The following is an 18622-nucleotide window of genomic DNA, read 5'->3' on the forward strand; positions in this document are numbered from 1 at the left end:
CGTGCCTTCCACGAGCAGGGACTGCACAGATCACGAAGTGCCTCCACATCAATTCCGTCCTTTCACTTAGAAGTTCAGCTAACAGATGAAGCAAGGCACGATCCCTTCTCGGAGGGCGGGACTGCTACAGGAGAGGCCTTTTTCACCGAGGACCCTTTAAGGGCCTGTGCCTGGACATCCGTGGGACGAGGGCGTGCGAAGGGGAGGGTGGGGGAGTGTCCTCTTTTCCCCCCACCCTCCGCCCTCGGCGCCTGAGCCCAAGCCAGTGGGGGCTGTCTCCTCCTCTTACCCAGCAGCTGCCGCTCACTCAGCTCACAAGCCAGTAGAGGGGCCGAGCGGCAGGGACTCCTCCGGCTCCTGAGAAGTGGATCGGCTTGGGGCCACCGCGATGCCAGGAGCCGCGGCGGTCCTTCTGGTCCTGCTGCTCAGCGGGGACCTCGGGGGCGGCCAGGAGCAGCGGCTGCACCAGCTGCCACAGACACATCAGCAAAGAGGTACAGTCGAGGCATGGGCTCTAGATCACAAACTTTGTCGGCCCAAGGCTGCTCACTGGTCCCTTCTTCCGACAGCTGCTGACGGGGGACCGCTTTCCTGCTCTGCCCTTGGGGTGCGCCTTGGGGCGAGAAGGTCTAAGCTTGAAGCAAGTTCACTTTTCAACTCCCTGAGTTGGGTAGAGGGAATTGCCTGTCTTTTTCCAAAGAACATAAAGTGCTTTTTCATTGTTCATGCGTTTCTGAAGAGAGCTTGCTATCACTATACGTCCTGCAAATTGATTTCCAAAATCTTTCCAAGAGGCAAACTTTTAAGCAATTGAAAAAGTTTCTCCATATCAGATTCCTTCCCTGCAGAGAAAGGTTTCCCAGGCTGCGGTTCATCTTGAAACTTTACGGAAGGCAGCTGATTTTTTTTTTTTTAAGGAACTTTGTAACTATTTGAACAGGGTTTGTAAAGTAGTTAAGTGTGTGGATTTTTTGTTTCCTGGCAACGGCACCTCCAGCTTCACATTATCTTTACCCACATCTTATCTCAGGTATCCTATTGTAGTGAAATTTCTCCTTGCTTAAAATACGGACGAGACTTCTATGTCATCCGTATTTTAATTAAGACCACAATGACCAGATATAAACTGCAGGGGACTTTGGAAAACAGTTGTGTTTAATATAACTCAAATTATTCTCTTCAGAGAGCTTTAATGTTTATATGCATATCATTTCCGAAACTCTGGGGAACCTTTGAAGAGTTATTTTATGATCATGAATTTTAAAAGAAGCACATGTGCAGTGTTTTAAAAACACAATTTATAGTACGTAATTTCAGCAAACATTTCTGTAAGTTGAAAAACATGCATCAAAGTAAAAAAACTAAGAAACATTTAAGGGTTGTTCTCAGATATCATAAAATTTACCCTAGGAGTACAAAACGTGGAGGTTAGCAGCTTTTGAAGGTTTCACTGAGGCTGAATCTAATACATTTTGGAAATATACTTATTCTTCTTTCAGTTAACTGAAAAACTATGTCTAGTAGTTCTGATAGTCTTTCCTCCTACATTCAAGAATTTCTAGCATTACTATTTTATTTAAAAAGGAATTAAAAAATACTCTAAGCTTCTTGCTGCAATAATAACTACCTGATTAAAATTCTGAGAATAAAAATGATCTAAGTTCACTATATGATTTTTCCTTCTATTTTTGCTTTTCCTTCTCTGAGAGGTAAAACAAGGTCAATGTGGCTTAATTAATAGCATTTAAGAGACAGTGATTTTGAGAATAGAACTGACAGCTGATTTATAAACATACTATTTTTAAATATTAACCTTGCTCAGTTATAAAATATGCTTTAACAATACACTATACTTTAACACTGTCAGGCAGCTGGGAGTGAAGAGAGGCCAGGAGGAGCGGCCCTTCAGTCCACTTCACTGAGTTCAGTTCACTGAGTGGAGCAGAAGCTCAAAGCACGCAGAGTAGGGGCAAGAGGGTTCCTCAGAATTTTCCTTGGCAGACCCCCTTTCCCCTTCTCTCCCGTCTACTCCTCTCTCCTCCTCCCTTCTGCCCCCACCTCCCCATCCCTTTCATTCTTCTTTTCTTCCTCCCTCCCTCCCACCCTTCATCTTTCCACCAGTCTGTCTCTCTCTCCTCTTCCTCTTTCTCCTCTCTCCTCCTCCCCCACCCCTCCCCTCTCCTCCCCTTCCCTCTCCTCCCCTCCCCTCTCCTCCCCTCCCCTCTCCTCCTCTCCCCTCTCCTCCCCTCCCCCCTCCTCCCCTCCCTTCCCCTTTCCTTTCCTTTCCTCCTCTTCCCCACCCATCAAATAAAATTAACCCTGATTTTTGTGGTCTAGGTACAGGTTGAAGTGAATTCAGAAGAGAACTTTTATATTGCCACTCTGTTGAGAGTAAACTCAGACACTATATACAATAAAGAATTGTATGTAAAATAACTTAACATTGAGCGTACTGTATAGACTGCTATATTCTACAATCTAGAATCTATTGTCTACTTTATGGATCCTTTGTAGTATATTTAGGATAGATTCAAGGATAAATGACTGAAATCTCCTAATAGTAAAAGTATATATAAATATATTTCATAATACCTTAAGGTTCTACAGTGCTTTATAATTTAAAAATGCCTTATGTGCCTAAGCTTATTTAACCTTCAGCTATTATTATTCTTACTGAACAAATTTAAAACCTGAGGTTTGGAGTAGCTATGACTTAAGTTGATGCAACTGATAATAGCCTTATTTTTAGGAACTGAAATAACTTAGTTTTGTTTATCCTAAAATCCTCTTTTTATGATACCAAGATTTCTTTCCACTTATTTTTTGAGGCCTATTTCCTTTTTAATGTTGTGCTAAATCAAGCTCTCAGTGAAGAGCATTGGACAGAGTTTGATAGAAGTGTTTTCTTGGCCATCATCACCTTTTTTCTTTTTGATTATACTAGCACTGACATTCTTGGCAAAACACTATTGTTTAGAAATGAGCTCTGTTTTTTGTTTTAGTACAGTACCAATTTATTAAGAATGTTGACATGAAACAATCATTTTTAAACATTGAATTGAGTTAGAAACTTAACCAGATATTTTGTTTTTTAAAAATCTTGTATAGTTTCTATAGCATACAAAGTTGTCGTATGAATAACATTGATTCAAAAAGAATTGTATTTCTAGGAAATCTTTTAACCTGATTTTAGTGATAAAATAGGAAAATGATAGTCAAAATGGTTTTGCATTTCAGTAAGACAGTAGGTACAATATTTTCCTGATATTCTTGTGGAAATGGTGATATAATAGTAGGTAAATCTCAATTGATTAAAAATAGTTACCAAAGAATATTGCATAGTGAGTCAAAGTTAATCTGGAAAGAAGTGTCTAGAAGTATGAGACATGTTTTCTTATGTTTATTTCTGCTGTTAATAGCTTGATGGAAAACATAAAAATCCAAGCTTATCAGAATTGCAGATGGTCCAAAACTGATTTGGGTAGCTAAGCTGGTAGAAACAGATTCAGGAACTTTAAAGGACTCTGTAGTGTGGACCGTGAATGGGACATACATGAAGCTGGTTATATTATTTATACTAGATGTCAAATAATTTCCTTTGCCCTATTCTGGAAATGTCCTTTATTTTATACTGCCACTCTGTTGAGAGTAAACTCATAAGAATGAGTACAAAGACGGGATGAGAAAGGACAAGTCTGAATTTCAGTAAGTACAATGTGAACATATAGTGTGACAGGAATGTTAACCAACTCACTTTTATAAAAACTCATAGAAGCAGATGGGTCTGTTTGTTAAAGCACATTTGGGTGCTTCATTGACAAATGGATGTACAATCAGAGGAGCCGGAGCACAATAGTTACAAATCTGAAATATTTTCAAAGGAGGGCTATTCCAAGTAAAGTTTGTTAATTTAGAGAAAGGAAGATTAAGAAAATCCTAAGAGATATCCTCAAAGTGTTGCAAATGTTGTTATATGCAAGAGAGGCTAAATGTCCTTCCTGAAGCCTGAACTCAGATCCTTAGTAGTATATGACCAAGAGGACTGTTTGAATTCAATAAAACGAGAGGAATCCTGCTCCCTCTCCCCATTCTGAGATGTTCAGAAATAAGTAGGGAGCACCTAGTCTCTGGAAATGCCCATGCAGTGAATAGATGCACAACTTTTTGGGGATGATGTGGTATGAAATGCCTCCACAGAGAAGGTGGGACTCATCTAGTCTCCAGTCCTTTTCCAAGTCCGATATTCTGGTATCGCATTCTATTGTATTTAGAGTGCAAACTTGTATTTAAATTTCTGAATTTTTTAAAATGTCAAGTAAATACTAAATGTACATAAATGTGCTTTTAGATGCCTTTTGGGATTTAAAATAAAAACATGTTTGAAACAATCCTCAGATATTTTTGGCAAGCATGCTTCAAAATTTAATATGGAGTTTCCACTTCAGCATCACTTGCAGTTCTAAAATATCCTGTGCTATAAAATATGAGAACACTTTATAAATTACCTGAGAACTTTTTCAGGAGATTTACTGTAGCTATAAACTTGAAGTGAATTTTTTGGAATATCTTCTTTTGGTTCAAATGTAACTTACTGGCTCATTCACTAGATACCGGTCTAATAGTTGTAAAAATGATTCATTACATAAATTTATGGTTGAAATTAAGAGCATTCAACATTGACTGTTATGTTATATGTATGGTAGAATTTTTTTAATGAAAAATTTTTTATTATAATTTTTATTTTCACATGTCAGTGTATACAGATTGCTAATCTATCTTGTTTAGAAAACTCCTTTATTCTAGGATATCATACAAAGTAATGAACTCAAGAGTTGCTAGTGATTATGTATACACTCTCCCAATTCTTCCATAATTCATCTTGGTTTCCATAGATCCTAAAATATGGGATGATTGTCACCTACACTGATAACTACAGTGTTTACCTTTTATAGATATAATTATTTAAAAACTCAAATAAGTATCACAAGAGTTATTCCTAGGTATGACTGTTGAAGTAGGTACAAGTCTATATTTTATAGGAGGGATTTAGTTAAATGGGAAGAGTGATTTCTGGATTTTTAATTCTTACATCTTTCAACTGTATCACAATAAGTATAACAAAAAAGTTTATTTTTTGGTAGACCCTACTTCACAGTATTTTCTCAGTCTCCATGTATATAATGCAGATAATTGTCACTTTTTTATTCATACATTTAATAAATACTGATTATTCATTGACAATGACTAACGTGTTAGACATTTTCACTTGGACCTCTGAGACTGAATCATTGTTCCTTCTTTTGATTGGAATAGATTTGGCAGTGAACTATGTGACGTTTCACATCTCCTTTCATAATCTGCTTTACAACTATAGGGTCACAATCCTGGACCACAATGGAAGAGGGGAATTGGGACATAGTGGGGTCCATAATACAGAGAATTAACTTCAACCCAGACTATACGTACACAGCATGATCAGTGAGGTGGCTAGCTGTCTAAATTACAGAGTCCAAAGGACGTATCAAATACATGGTTGTTTCCAGTCAACATACCTCTCCAGTGGGATTATGCCATGTGGTTGCAGCATGGCTAGAAGAGTTTCCAAACAGGGTAAAAATAATAATAAAGATGAATGGGGTCTTCAGGTCCAGTTTGCGATAAGCCCTTATTTAGCAGCTGGAGACAGTGAAAAAGATCAGAAAGAAAGTGTTATCTATGCCTAGACAAACTGTGAAACAGAAGATTGAGATTTAGGATTTATGTATAGTCACAACTTTTAACTGGGTAGCTAAGCAGGAACTTAGGCAGAAGTCCAGTTATAGTGAATGAGAAAACAAGGTAGAGCTTAGAGAAAGACAGAACTCAGTTGTACATGGTTCTCAAGATGCATTCCAGGCTCAGTGTGTACCAGGAAGACAGACAAAAAAACCAACTAAAATTTTGTGCTGAACCAATTGGTGAGACTCAGTTCAAAGGAGACTGTCAGGAAATTGGTGGAGTTGGGCATATGTGTATTAAAATGTGGTTAATAGTTGAATGTGTTCAGCAGGTAAAACAGACAAAAAAAAGTCCTTGCTCTTGTGGAGTTTATATTCTAGTTGAGGAATCAGAAAATATGATGCATCTATAATGAATCAGTCATATAATGAATACCTATATTTTATGGAATATAGTGGGTGATGAGTTTCCTGGACAATCAAATACAGCAGGATATGAAGAGTCAAAAGTTCAAGGAGTGGAGGGAGGTTGGCTGCTATTTTAAATAGAATGATAAAAGTTGACCTCATTGAGGTCACACTTGAGCAAACATGTGAGGTGATGTGGGAGTGATTTACAGAGATATCAGGTAGAAGAATAAGTACCTCCCACGTAGGGAACAGTTTTATACAGGTCTAAGCTGGAATATAGTGAGGTCAGAGAAGTAATTGGGGCTGCATCATCTGAAACGTGAGTGAGATGGTGGTATTGGAGACTTTTAAGCAGAGTTAATGAATGAAGGGATGGATGGATGGATGAAATTTTATTTAATATGTATTTAATATTTAATACTTTTTAATATTTATTTTTTTCAAGCAGGCTCTAATCCATTGCAGTAGATCAACAGTCCAAAAGGAGGATTATTTTAGAGTTCTCTCCTGGCCCAAATCTCCCATTTACAGTGATAATTCAGTGATTCCATTTCAGGGTATTCTGTATTCTACTTCAGGTATCTTTTCATTGGTGAGCTCAAATCCAACTTTGTAAAACTTTTTTCTTTTTTTACTTTTAGCATCTCAATTCTATATCACAATTGCAATACTATCAGTGTCTTAAAATAACTCAGAGAATTTCTACATTTCCTTTTATTTTGCCCCAGTGTTTTTAGAACTATGCCATTGGTTTCTTAGAGAGATTTTAAATAATGTTGCATGTTAAAACAAAACTAAATTATTCATAATCCCACATGAATATGTGTGTATGTTGGAGTTCTCTTTCTTATTGTTTATTTCAGAGCTAAAGTTTAGATACTATTGTTGAAAATGACACAGTGACATATTGATCTGATGACTTCTCTTATGAAACGAGCTTTGAAATGTTGTCTGTTTTTACAGTCAGAAGCTTATTCTATGCCCTGTTGCAAGTTTTATAACTTCTTTAAGCATCACTGTAAGACTTGTAGTAACTTTTGGAGTAAAGTAATGCAATTTTGGCCTGACTAAATTCTGTTTAGAACAAATTTAGGTAAAGAAAATTGCTCAGCTTCTCTCTCTCTCCTGCCCTCTCTCCCCTCTCCTCTCTGCTGTCTCTTTCTTCCTCCCTTCCTCTTTCCTTCCCCTTTGTTCTTTCTTTCTCTCCTTCTTTCATCCTCCCTTCATTTCTACTTTCCTTCTTTCTTTCTTTTTCCTTTAGTATCTTTATTGGGAATATAATATGGTTGTCAAAGATTTGATTCTAACAAATGTAACTTTTAAGAAGATTTATGTAAAGCAAACTTCACTTAAATCTTTCTTCCTATTAAATACCACTAAATTACTTCCTATTAAATCTTTCTTCCTATTAAATACTACTGATAATTACTATGTGAGGATAGTTTTGAAGCATAATCTAAACTTCCACAGAGAGTTAAAGCTAGATGTGTGCTTGTCAAATATACATATACTCACATATATATAAATATATAAAAAATATGTTATTTATTATACACTGAATTCTTGGGGGGAAAAAGTCAATGCATATACCAGTGAATGAAAAGAACAGGACCCAAACAGATATACTTAAGAATCAGAGCAGAATTAATCTCAAAATTCCTTCTGAAAAAGTGTAAAACACTGACACAGTCATAAAAAGTTTGAAAGAGTTCCATTTGAAGTTGACCTATCACTTAAGACAGAGAATTTAGCATACCTTCTAGAACTTGAGAGGATACGTTTGTGGATGTACATATGTTTGCATGTATGTATGCATTATTTATAAGTTTAGAAGTCACAGTACCTAATTAGTATATGTAGTATGTTGCTATTTGATTTTTTTAATCATTAGATGTTCAGTTTTATCAAAAAAATCTAGAATAAGAAAATCTAAAAATTGAATTTATAAGAAAACCTCGTTGCCTTGATAAATGATAATGGACCGCAGAACAAATTGTAAAATCGATCATTATACTTTAAGTACGATGGCTGTACCATTAAAACCCTAAGGTGGAATCCCTTTTAAGTGTCTGGTAACATACAAGAGTTTGCCACATCAAATATAGTTTATCAAAGGCCTGTGTAGCTACCGCAATTTCCTGGCTAATTGCCTGCTCTGACTTTCTCAGTTACTAAATGAGGCTGAAAGTACAAAGGAGAACGTGAAGTAGTGCAATTGCCATTTTAGGTAGCTACTTTATCTCACTGGTTTGTTATGGGGAGTATATAAAATAATGAATATAAAGTATGCAGTGTCTGTTAAGGCCCCAATATATATATATTTTCAAAATGCTTCAAATAAATGAATGAAGTCTAAAAACTGTCTTGGTGCCAAGAAATTCTCTGGCTTAAATCAACACTTTTTCTCCAATACTGTAGTATACAAAATTTAGCTAAGGCCATTAATGAAAGAATTTGCTCATATACATAACACAAATGTATAAATATAGTTTTAATTAGGATTTGTGTATTAATAGTTTACTATTCTGAGCTTTATAGCTTAGCCTACACAAAATACCCACTAACATACACCTCTTTATATTTTGAATTTCAATACATGTTCATCTGTTTTGGAGATGACCTTGAACAGTGGAAAAAGTAGAGACTTGGGAGATAGAAAGAATTGGATTCATAACCATGTTACCACTTTTCTTTTTCTTTCTTTTTTTTTACTAAGAGCAAAAACCTGAATCAACAGAGTTTAAATTTTCTATTGCAATTTTAAAATTGAATTAAATGAGATAACACATGTGAAAATATTTGGTAGTTAATCAGTAAATATTAGCTCTTCTTTCCCCTTTATTATTTGATCACACACTCAAAAGTCCTATTTGCAGTGCATACAACATCCCGTTTGCTTAAGGAAAGCAAAACATTATAAAAATTTATTTGAGTTGACCCTAAGAGATCATAGATGGTAAACTATATCACTGAAGAGAGAATAAAGAATTCTGTCAAGGTCAGGCAACAAGGCAGCAACAGAGACAGGAAGAAACACAAGGTCCTATAATTAGCTAATAGCTATGTTAGTAGCTCAATGTGAGAAGTGATTTAAACAGGCAACAGGATGGAAATTTTAGCAATACTTTGTGGTTATTTATATTTCATATGATATAATAAACATTTTCTCTAAGAATGTCTCATTTTTGGTCAAGCATTTATTAGGGATTGAAAACTATTTTTAAAAGACCTCTTTTAAATATGTAATGTGTGAGAAAAATATGTGACACATAGTAAGTGCTCCAAAGGATTTGTTATTATTTTCAGTCTAATGGTTTTCAGGCTTTTTGTGTTAAGATTTCTTTATTCTTTTAAAAATAACAAGCTGATTTATGCTGTATTAGAAATTTAAATAATATCCGTATAATAGGGATACCAGAAGGAGAAGAAGAGCAGCAAGGGATAGAGAACATCCTTGAAAAAGAAATGATGGAAAATTTCCCTAATTTGAGGAAGGAAGGATCTCATGGATCCAGGAGGCACAGAGGACCCCACTGAATATGGACTCAAGGAGGTCCACTCCAAGACACATCATCATTAAAATGGCAACTATCAAAGACAAAGAGAGAATCCTCAAGGCAGCAAGGGAGAAGGAGAAAGTAACATACAAGGGGGCCCTGATACGCCTAGGAGCTGACTTCTCAACAGAAACACTACAGGCCAGAAGGGAATGGCAACAAATATTCCAAATCATGAAGAGCAAGGGCCTACAACCAAGGCTGCTCTACCCAGCAAGGCTCTCAATTAAAATAGAAAAGGAAATACGGAGTTTCCCAGACAAAAGAAGGCTAAAAGTATGCATCTCTACCAAACCAGCACTCCAAGATATGCTAAAGGTTTAACTGGTTTAAGAAGATGAAGGAAAAGAGTGAGAAAGAGAAAAACACAGGTACAAAGAGAAAAAATGAATAAGTTTCTATCAGTAATAACTCTCAATGTAAATGGACTAAATGCCCCAATCAAGACACAAAGCATAGCTGAAAGGATAAGAAAACATGACCCACACATATGCTGCCTACAAGAGACCCACCTCAGAGCAAGAGAACTACACAGATTGAGAGTAAAGGGATGGAAAAAAAATATTCCAAGCAAATGGGCAAGAGAAAAAGGCTGAGGTTGCCATACTTGTATCAGACAAAGTAGATTTCAAAACAAAGGCCATAAAAAGAGACCCAGAGGGGCACTTTATAATACTTAAAGGAAGAATCTATCAAGAAGACATAAACATTGTAAACTTAAATGCTTCCAATATAGGAGCCTCCAAGTATATAAGGAAATTGTTGGACAACTTCAAAAAAGATATAGACAGCAACACACTGATAGCAAGGGATTTCAACACCCCCCTGTCAAAAATGGAAAGATCTTCCAAACAAAACATTAATAAAGATATTGTACAGCTGAATGACACACTGAATCAAAGAGACTTAACTGACTTATATAGAACCTTACATCCCAAAGAGGAAAAATACACATTCTTTTAAAATGCTCATGGCAGTTTTTCAAAGATAGACCACATGATAGGACACAAAGAAAACCTCAGCAAATTCAGGAAAATTGAAATAATACCAAACTTTTTCTTCGACCACAAGGGCTTGAAACTGGAAATCAATCTCAAAGAGAAACTTCAAAAACTTGCAAACTCATGGAGACTGAACAATAGACTGTTAAACAATGAATGGGTCAATAATGAGATAAGAGAAGAAATCAAAAAATTTCTGGAAACAAATGAAAATGAACAGACAACAGTCCAAAACCTATGGGACACAGCAAAGGCGGTCCTGAGAGGGAAGTTCATAGCAATACAGGCTTACCTAAAAAAGATAGAAACATTTCAAATAAAAGACCTAACACTGCAACTTCAAGAACTGGAGAAACAACAACAAATAAATCCCAGAGCAAGTAGAAGGAAAGAAATGGTCAAGATCAGAGCAGAACTGAATGACATAGAGACAAAAAGAACAATTCAAAGGATCACCAACCCAGAAGCCGGTTCTTTGAAAAGATAAATAAAATTGACAAGCCTTTAGGCAGACTCATCAAGAAAAAAAGGAAGAGGACCCAAATTAATAATATCAGAAATGAAAGAGGAGAAATAACAACTGATACCACAGAAATACAAAGGATCGTCAGAAAGTACTATGAACAATTATATGCCAAGAAATTTGAAAACCTTGATGAAATGGACACATTTTTAGGAAAGTATAATCTTCCAACACTGAAAGAGGAAGAAACAGAAAGCTTGAACAGACCGATAACAGTTGGGGAAATTGAAGCAGTCATCAAGAAACTCCTGGCACACAAAAGCCCAGGGCCGGACGGTTTCCCAGGAGAATTTTACAATACATTTAAGGAAGAGCTAACCCCGGTCCTTCTCAGACTATTCCAAAAAATCCAAGAGGAGGGAAGACTCCCAGACTCTTTCTATGAGGCCAGCATCACCCTAATCCCAAAACCAGATAAAGACCCTACAAAGAAAGAAAACTACAGGCCAATTTCGCTGATGAACACAGATGCTAAAATCCTTAACAAATTAATGGCAAACCACATCCAGCAATACATTAAAAAGATTATCCACCACGATCAAGTGGGATTCATCCCAGGGAGGCAGGGATGGTTCAATATACGCAAATCAATAAACGTGATACATCACATAAATAAAAGAAAAGACAAAAACCACATGATCATCTCGATAGATGCAGAAAAAGCATTTGATAAGGTACAGCACCCATTTATGATCTAAACACTCAGCAAAATGGGAATAAATGGCGCATTCCTCAACGTAATGAAGGCCATATATGAAAAACGTACAGCCAACATCATACTCATCATAATCGGCAAAAACTAAAAGCTTTCCCACTAAGATCAGGAACACAACAAGGATGTCCTCTTTCACCGCTTCTTTTCAACATCGTATTGGAAGTCCTAGGCACAGCGGTCAGACAAGAAAAAGAGATAAAAGGCATCCAAAGAGGAAAGGAGGGAGTAAAGCTATCATTGTTTGCAGATGACATGATAGTGTACATAGAGAACCCTGTAGTCTCCACCAAAAAACTCCTGAACCTAATCAGTGAATTTGGCAAAACAGCAGGATACAAAGTCAATATTCAGAAATCAAAGGCATTTTTGTACACCAGCAGAAGACATGTCTTTTGACATAGAAGAAGAAGAAATCAGAAAAAAAAAATCATTCGATATAGCAAGAAGAAAAATAAAGTACCTAGGAATAAATTAAACCAAAGACGTAAAAGACCTGTACGCAGAAAACTATACAACTTTGGAGAAAGAAATTAAGGAAGACACAAATAAATGGAAGCATATACAGTGCTCATGGATTGGAAGAATCAATATCATCAAAATGTCCATACTACCCAAAGCAATTTATAGATTCAATGCAATCTCTATTAAGATACCAATGATGTATTTCACAGAAATAGACCAGACATTTCAAAAATTTATATGGAACCATAAACAACCCTGAATAGCTGCAGCAATTTTGAGAAAAAAAAAAAAAGTAGGAGGGATCAAAATACCGCATATCAAACTATATTACAAAGCCACTATACTCAAAACAATCTGGTACTGGCACAATAACAGACCCATAGACCAGTGGAACAGAATAGAAAGCCCAGAAATAAGCCCAGGTCTCTATGGGCAACTAATGTTTGACAAAGGGGGCAGAAGCATCAAATGGAGCAATAATAGCCTCTTCAACACATGGTGTTGGGAGAGCTGGACGGCTACATGCAGAAAATTGAAATTGGACCATCAGCTGACACCATACACAAAAATAAACTCAAGATGGATAAAAGACTTAAATATAAGTCGCAACAACATCAAAGTCCTAGAGAACATTGGCAGGAAACTCTCGAATATCCCATGCAGCAATATTTCATTGATATGTCTCCTAATGCAAGGGACATAAAGGAAAGAATAAACAAGTGGGACCTCATCAAAATAAGAAGCTTCTGCACGGTGAAAGAAAACATCAGCAAAATGAAAAGGGAGCCAACTCTATGGGAAAATATATTTGCTAATGATATATCAGATAGAGATTTGATCTCCAAAATATATAAAGAACTCACTCGACTCCACTCCAAGAAGACAAATGATCCAATCAAAAAATGGGCAAAGGACGTGGGCAGACGCTTTTCCAAGGAGGAGATACAGAAGGCCCCCAGACATTTGAAAGGATGCTAGGCATCACTAGCCATCAGATAAATGCAGATCAAAACAACCATGAGGTACCACCTCACACCAGTCAGAATGGCCTTCATAAACAGATCAACAAACAACAGGTGCTGGCGAGGCTGTGGAGAAAAAGGAACCCTAGTACACTGTTGGTGGGAATGCAGACTGGTGCAGCCATTGTGCAAAGCAGTGTGGAATTTCCTCAAAAAGCTGAAAATGGAACTGCCTTTTGATCCAGTGATTCCCCTGCTGGGACTATACCCTAGGAATACCAAAACACCAATTCAAAAGAACCTATGCACCCCAATGTTCATAGCAGCACAATTTACAATAGCCAAGTGTTGGAAGCAACCTAAATGCCCATCAGTAGATGATTGGATCAAAAAATTATGGTACATTTACACAATGGAATACTACTCTGCAGAAAGAAAAAAAGAACTACTAAAATCGCGACAGCATGGATGGAACTCGAGAGCATTATGCTAAGCGAAATAAGCCAGGGGGCGAAAGTCAAATACCGTTTGATCTCTCCTATAAGTGGAACCTAACCAACAGTACAAAGATGCAAGGAAAATAAGACCAGCAACACTGAAAGGAGAAGAAACCAACAGAGACAAGAGGGAAGGAGGGAAGAGGGGTGGGGGAAAAGGAAGGGAAGGGGAAAGTCAAGGAACATATAGCAAGGACTCATGGACAAAACCAAAGGGGAAGAGTTGAGGGAGGGAGGGAGAGAGGGGGCAAGGGAAAGTGGTGGGGGGTAGGCAGAGACAAATGTATTTGAAAAAATAAATTAATTAATTAAAAAATAGAAATTTAAATATAAATATGTTTACTTATCAATTTATTTAAAAGAAAAATAATAAAAATAATTTAATGTTGACAATATAGTTTTATGAAAAATAATTTTGTATTCCAAAACAAGAAAACAAAATGAGAAGAATGATATTGTTTTTATATTCTCAAACTGCTTTGATGTTTTGATTAATAGAAGAGAACTAGATTCTTATTCCTGCTTCTGCGAATAATTACATATTGTTTTGGTTAAAGTATATGAAGAAAGATACAATATATACAGACATATTATTGGAAAAGGGAGGAGTGTTTCAGTGTTTTTTTAAGACAGCTGTATGTCTTTTTCTTTGGTTCTATATCAATATGGTTTAATTTTTTAGAGATTGGCTGCAATATGGTATCTGAAACTATATACCAATCTTCCTTTTTTCCTCTATAATATTAAATCCCACTAGTCTCTCTTGCACTTGGAGAGAGTTTTACTTACTACTGATTGCATCAGAAAGATCTTTAAATATTAGAAGCTATCAATCTTATAGTGGGGGAAACAGGTTTTCCAAAATTTTTATTTTTATTTGCAAGTTCAAATGTAATCATTAGCAACAAATTTTCTTCAGTTACTTCATTCTTTTTTGACAAAATGTCTATTAAGTCAGGAATTTTTAAAACTCAAGAATTCATAGTTTGTTCAATTTTCTTTGGGATAAAAAGGGTATTTCATGGAAAAAAAATGACTACTTCAGTGTGCAACTCAAACACTTGTACAGGGTAGGGAAAAAGTAAGTTTACATTTGTTCATATGGAAAATAATACAATAATTAATAAGTAATAATATGAAAATTAACTCTGTTTCATGTAGTCAAAACTGTAAACCTACTTTTGTCCCACTTTGTGTAAGTGTTTTTCCTCAAATCAACCATTATACTTCAGTTTACAGTAGATAATAAAAAGATGTGCCCATGGCTCAAAATTTAATGAACTCAATAATAGTTTTGTTTTTATCAAGGATATTCTTCTGTCAAACTACCTTTTTCTGTGAGTGTGTGTTGGTAAAGACTAAACTGACCACTACATAGTTTGCCTTTATGTATGCTAACACATCATCATTATTACCGACCAGTACATTTGTACCATTGCTGCAAATGTCAATATAATGAAAAAAGCAAATAACAATTAAGTCTTGTTAGGAAAAGAATTTTTACCTTGAAGACTGACTCCCAGGGATCTGTGGACCATACTTTGGGTTCTACAGGGTAAACTATAATTGATTTCTTTACCAGATCTTCAAAGGCTATTGCTATCTAAAGATTAATTTTGTAATCAAAAAGAGCCTAAAATATTTCAGTGTTTACTCTAGGTCTAGTCTAGGTCAGAGATACCATTATCTCCCAAAGAACACAAATCCAGAGAGCTTCTTTCGGGGAAAAAGCAGGCAATGGTTAAAACTAGCCACATACACTTACGGAAATTCAAAATGTCTGCACACCATCTTCCCATTTTTCTTTTCTTTCATTTGCCCAGTTAGAAGTAGAAACAGTTTTCTTGACCAAGATGAGAAATATGTTCATCTTCAGTGGATTTAAAAAGTGAACTCATGACCAAGGTTTAAAACAAAGGGAGAATGCTAATATTTGGAATCCTGCACTAGCAGGGGAGTTATTTGGACCTCGCTCTGAGCTCCCAAATTCACATCAGGAGGGACTTCCATGCTTTTCAGGAGAAGAATTCTTGCTGAAAGCACTGCATCTCATGTGTCTCTTGAAATAATAAATTTTCTTTCATTTCCCCACCTAAACATTGAAAGTTTTGTGCTTTGAAAAGATTCAAAAGGTTTTATAATATTTGGAATCTAAAACATGATCCGCTACTCTGTGCCCATCTCATCAAAATCATTATGTAGATGTCCAATGGTAGATCTAGTTTGTCTCTCTTGATTCATTATGACATGTTGTCCAAGGACTTAAAGATTCATCATTTGACCCAACGTTTCCCTGTTCAGAGGATCTGTTTCCCACTGCCCTAATAGGTAAGAAATTTAGATTTATAGAGCATGGTGATCAAACACTAATGTGTTAAAACATGAGCAGTGGTACAGTTGTTTCAGAATAAGTAGACAAATTGCTTAGAACCTTTTTGGCATCATAATTTAAATGACTAAATTTCTGAAGAACATGTGTTGCGAGCCCAACCTACCCTTTCCTTTTCCAGTGTAATTTATCTTTAATCATTAGACTTGTTTTACAAAGAGGGACCCCCCCCAAAAAAACAGAAATTTATTTGTAAAAATTGTGTATGTATTCTTACATGTTTAAACTTTAGTCACCTTCAAAATACTGTCCAATTGACGCAATACACCCGTTGAGACATTTTTTCCCACTGCTAAAAATGGTTTTAGAACTCGTGGATTTTGGTGCCTTTCAGTGCTTTTGCTGTCTTTTGTTTCCCCTCTTCCACAGTGGCAAACTGTTGCCCTTTAAGGACTTTTTTCCTCTGGGGACACAAACAGACAAAAAAAAAGTGCTGGGGGCAAGATGGTATGAATAGGGAGGGTGGGGCACTTGGTTTATGCCGTTTTTGGTCAAAAACGGCTGAACACTCAGCGTGGTGTGGGTGGGTACACTTGTAAATCGTCTATCACAAAAGGGGCAAATGCATTGAAAGAGTCTTCAAAAAAAGAAAAAGAAAAAAAAAAAAGAATTAACTGAAGCCAAGCACAGCCTCTCACAACTACTGATACAGATGGGGTCCTGGAACACTCACCAGTCAGAGAAAACCTGTACTACAAGGAGGCTGCCCTCCAGAAGATAGTGTGGCTTTGTTATTTTTGAGGGTCACCCCTTGTACATTGGTCAGGATTTATATTTAACAAATTTGTCTTTCTTTCTGTAAAAATCATGCACTATTAGACAAAGGTAACATACTGTGGAATCCATGTCCTTCTAATAGCATACTTTAATTCTTCTCAAAACCTTTTAAAAAATTTCATATATATATATTTGCCATATACCTCCCAGTAACATTGAGAACATGATTTTGTATAGAAGGGAAATATTTTAAAATGCATATTCTATCTTGTTTTGTAGACAATGATATGTTTAAAAATTCTTCAAAATACTTTTGCTATTTCTCTTTATTATATCTTTCTCAAGCTTCTATATAATATTTTTCACTAAACTTTCAAGGACTTGTTTTAACCATGGAGCTCCTGATATAGTATTACCTAAAGTGTGCTGAGTAAGCAAGACTATCCCAAAGTTTCTTCTCTATCCAGAATCTGTAGACATTAATTCTTTTGGACAAAACATTTTCCTCTCAGGGCATTTTTCATATTCCAGGAGATCCATAATATTTTTAAAAAGATTTCATTTATTTACTTTTAGACAGAGGGGAAGGGAGGGAGAAAGAGAGGGAGAGAAACATCCATGTGTGGTTGCCTCTCATGTGCCCCCTAATGGGGGCCTGGCCCGCAACCCAGGCCTGTGCCCTAGCTGGGAATTGAACTGGCGACCCTTTGGTTTGCAGGCTGGTGTTCAATCTACCAAGTGACACCAGCCAGAGCCAAAATTTTTGAGTTAACACATGACTCTGTTTAGGCTCTTCTGAATATAATTCCATGGATTAGGTCAAAATTGATTCATATATGAAATGAATCTGTCCTGTTTAATATTTTTAATTATGTAATGAGTTGAAAACCAATTCAGTCATCTTTTAGACAAATTTCAAGAGCTGTTGCTATTGGAGAAAGCTACAAGGGCCTTTCATCAACTAGTTCCTCCTCCAAGATCTTTAGATATTTACAGTTAGAAATTACTAAAGCAAGTTTCAAAATAATAGGACTTTTATTTTTACCTACTGCTATATCTCCAGTCTCTATTCTGGCATATGGTAGTTACCCAATTAAAAAAAAAAGTAAACTGAATAAAAAAGTCATTTTTTGACAGACCAAAAGGTTTATTTTTTTAAAAAAATTTACATGTACTTTTTTCCTAATGCTTTTATAGTCTGAACAAATATTTTTATAACATAAATTTTTACAAGTACTGAAACACAATGTGCACAGGTATATTATTATGATACCACTTAAGTAATACATAAAATATTTTAGAAAGTGAGGCTACTTTAAATTATCTTGCTCCTTGAGATAACATTTTTTTCCCTCTGAGGATACTCCAGGCAGAATAGGGTGATATTTAACCTCTGGATTAAGAATGCCTAGTTATTGGTTGAGTTAGAACTTTTCTATATGTAAGGGTGCTTTGGATGAGAAGTGCAGTACATAAAATTAAAATGCCCATTTAAGATGTAAATTCTTGAGATAGAATATATGTAACTCAGATAGGTGCCTTTATTGGCATATGTTTCCATTTCTTTTGTTTGTTTCTTCTCTGACACTTCGGAAGTCCTTTTCCTTTCAGGAAAAAAAGAAAAACCTTAAGAAAAACTTTTTGTCAGAACTTCATAATACATCAAATAAT

At 36.0% G+C, this 18622-nt stretch overlaps 1 protein-coding gene across 1 annotated transcript in view; it reads left to right on the plus strand.

Moving 5' to 3' along the window:
• Positions 1-260: 260 nt before the first annotated feature.
• Positions 261-18622, plus strand: part of LAMA2 (laminin subunit alpha 2) — a 525989-nt gene continuing 507627 nt past the window's right edge. The window contains exon 1 of the mRNA XM_054569946.1: positions 261-494. Within this exon, the coding sequence (XP_054425921.1) occupies positions 389-494 (106 nt within the window). The 5' untranslated portion in view covers positions 261-388. The remainder of the gene's footprint in view (positions 495-18622) is intronic.

Source organism: Pteronotus mesoamericanus, unplaced genomic scaffold (assembly GCF_021234165.1).
Source record: "Pteronotus mesoamericanus isolate MK-2021 breed Mesoamerican mustached bat unplaced genomic scaffold, CSHL_Meso_final contig_20, whole genome shotgun sequence".
Lineage (NCBI taxonomy): Eukaryota > Metazoa > Chordata > Mammalia > Chiroptera > Mormoopidae > Pteronotus > Pteronotus mesoamericanus.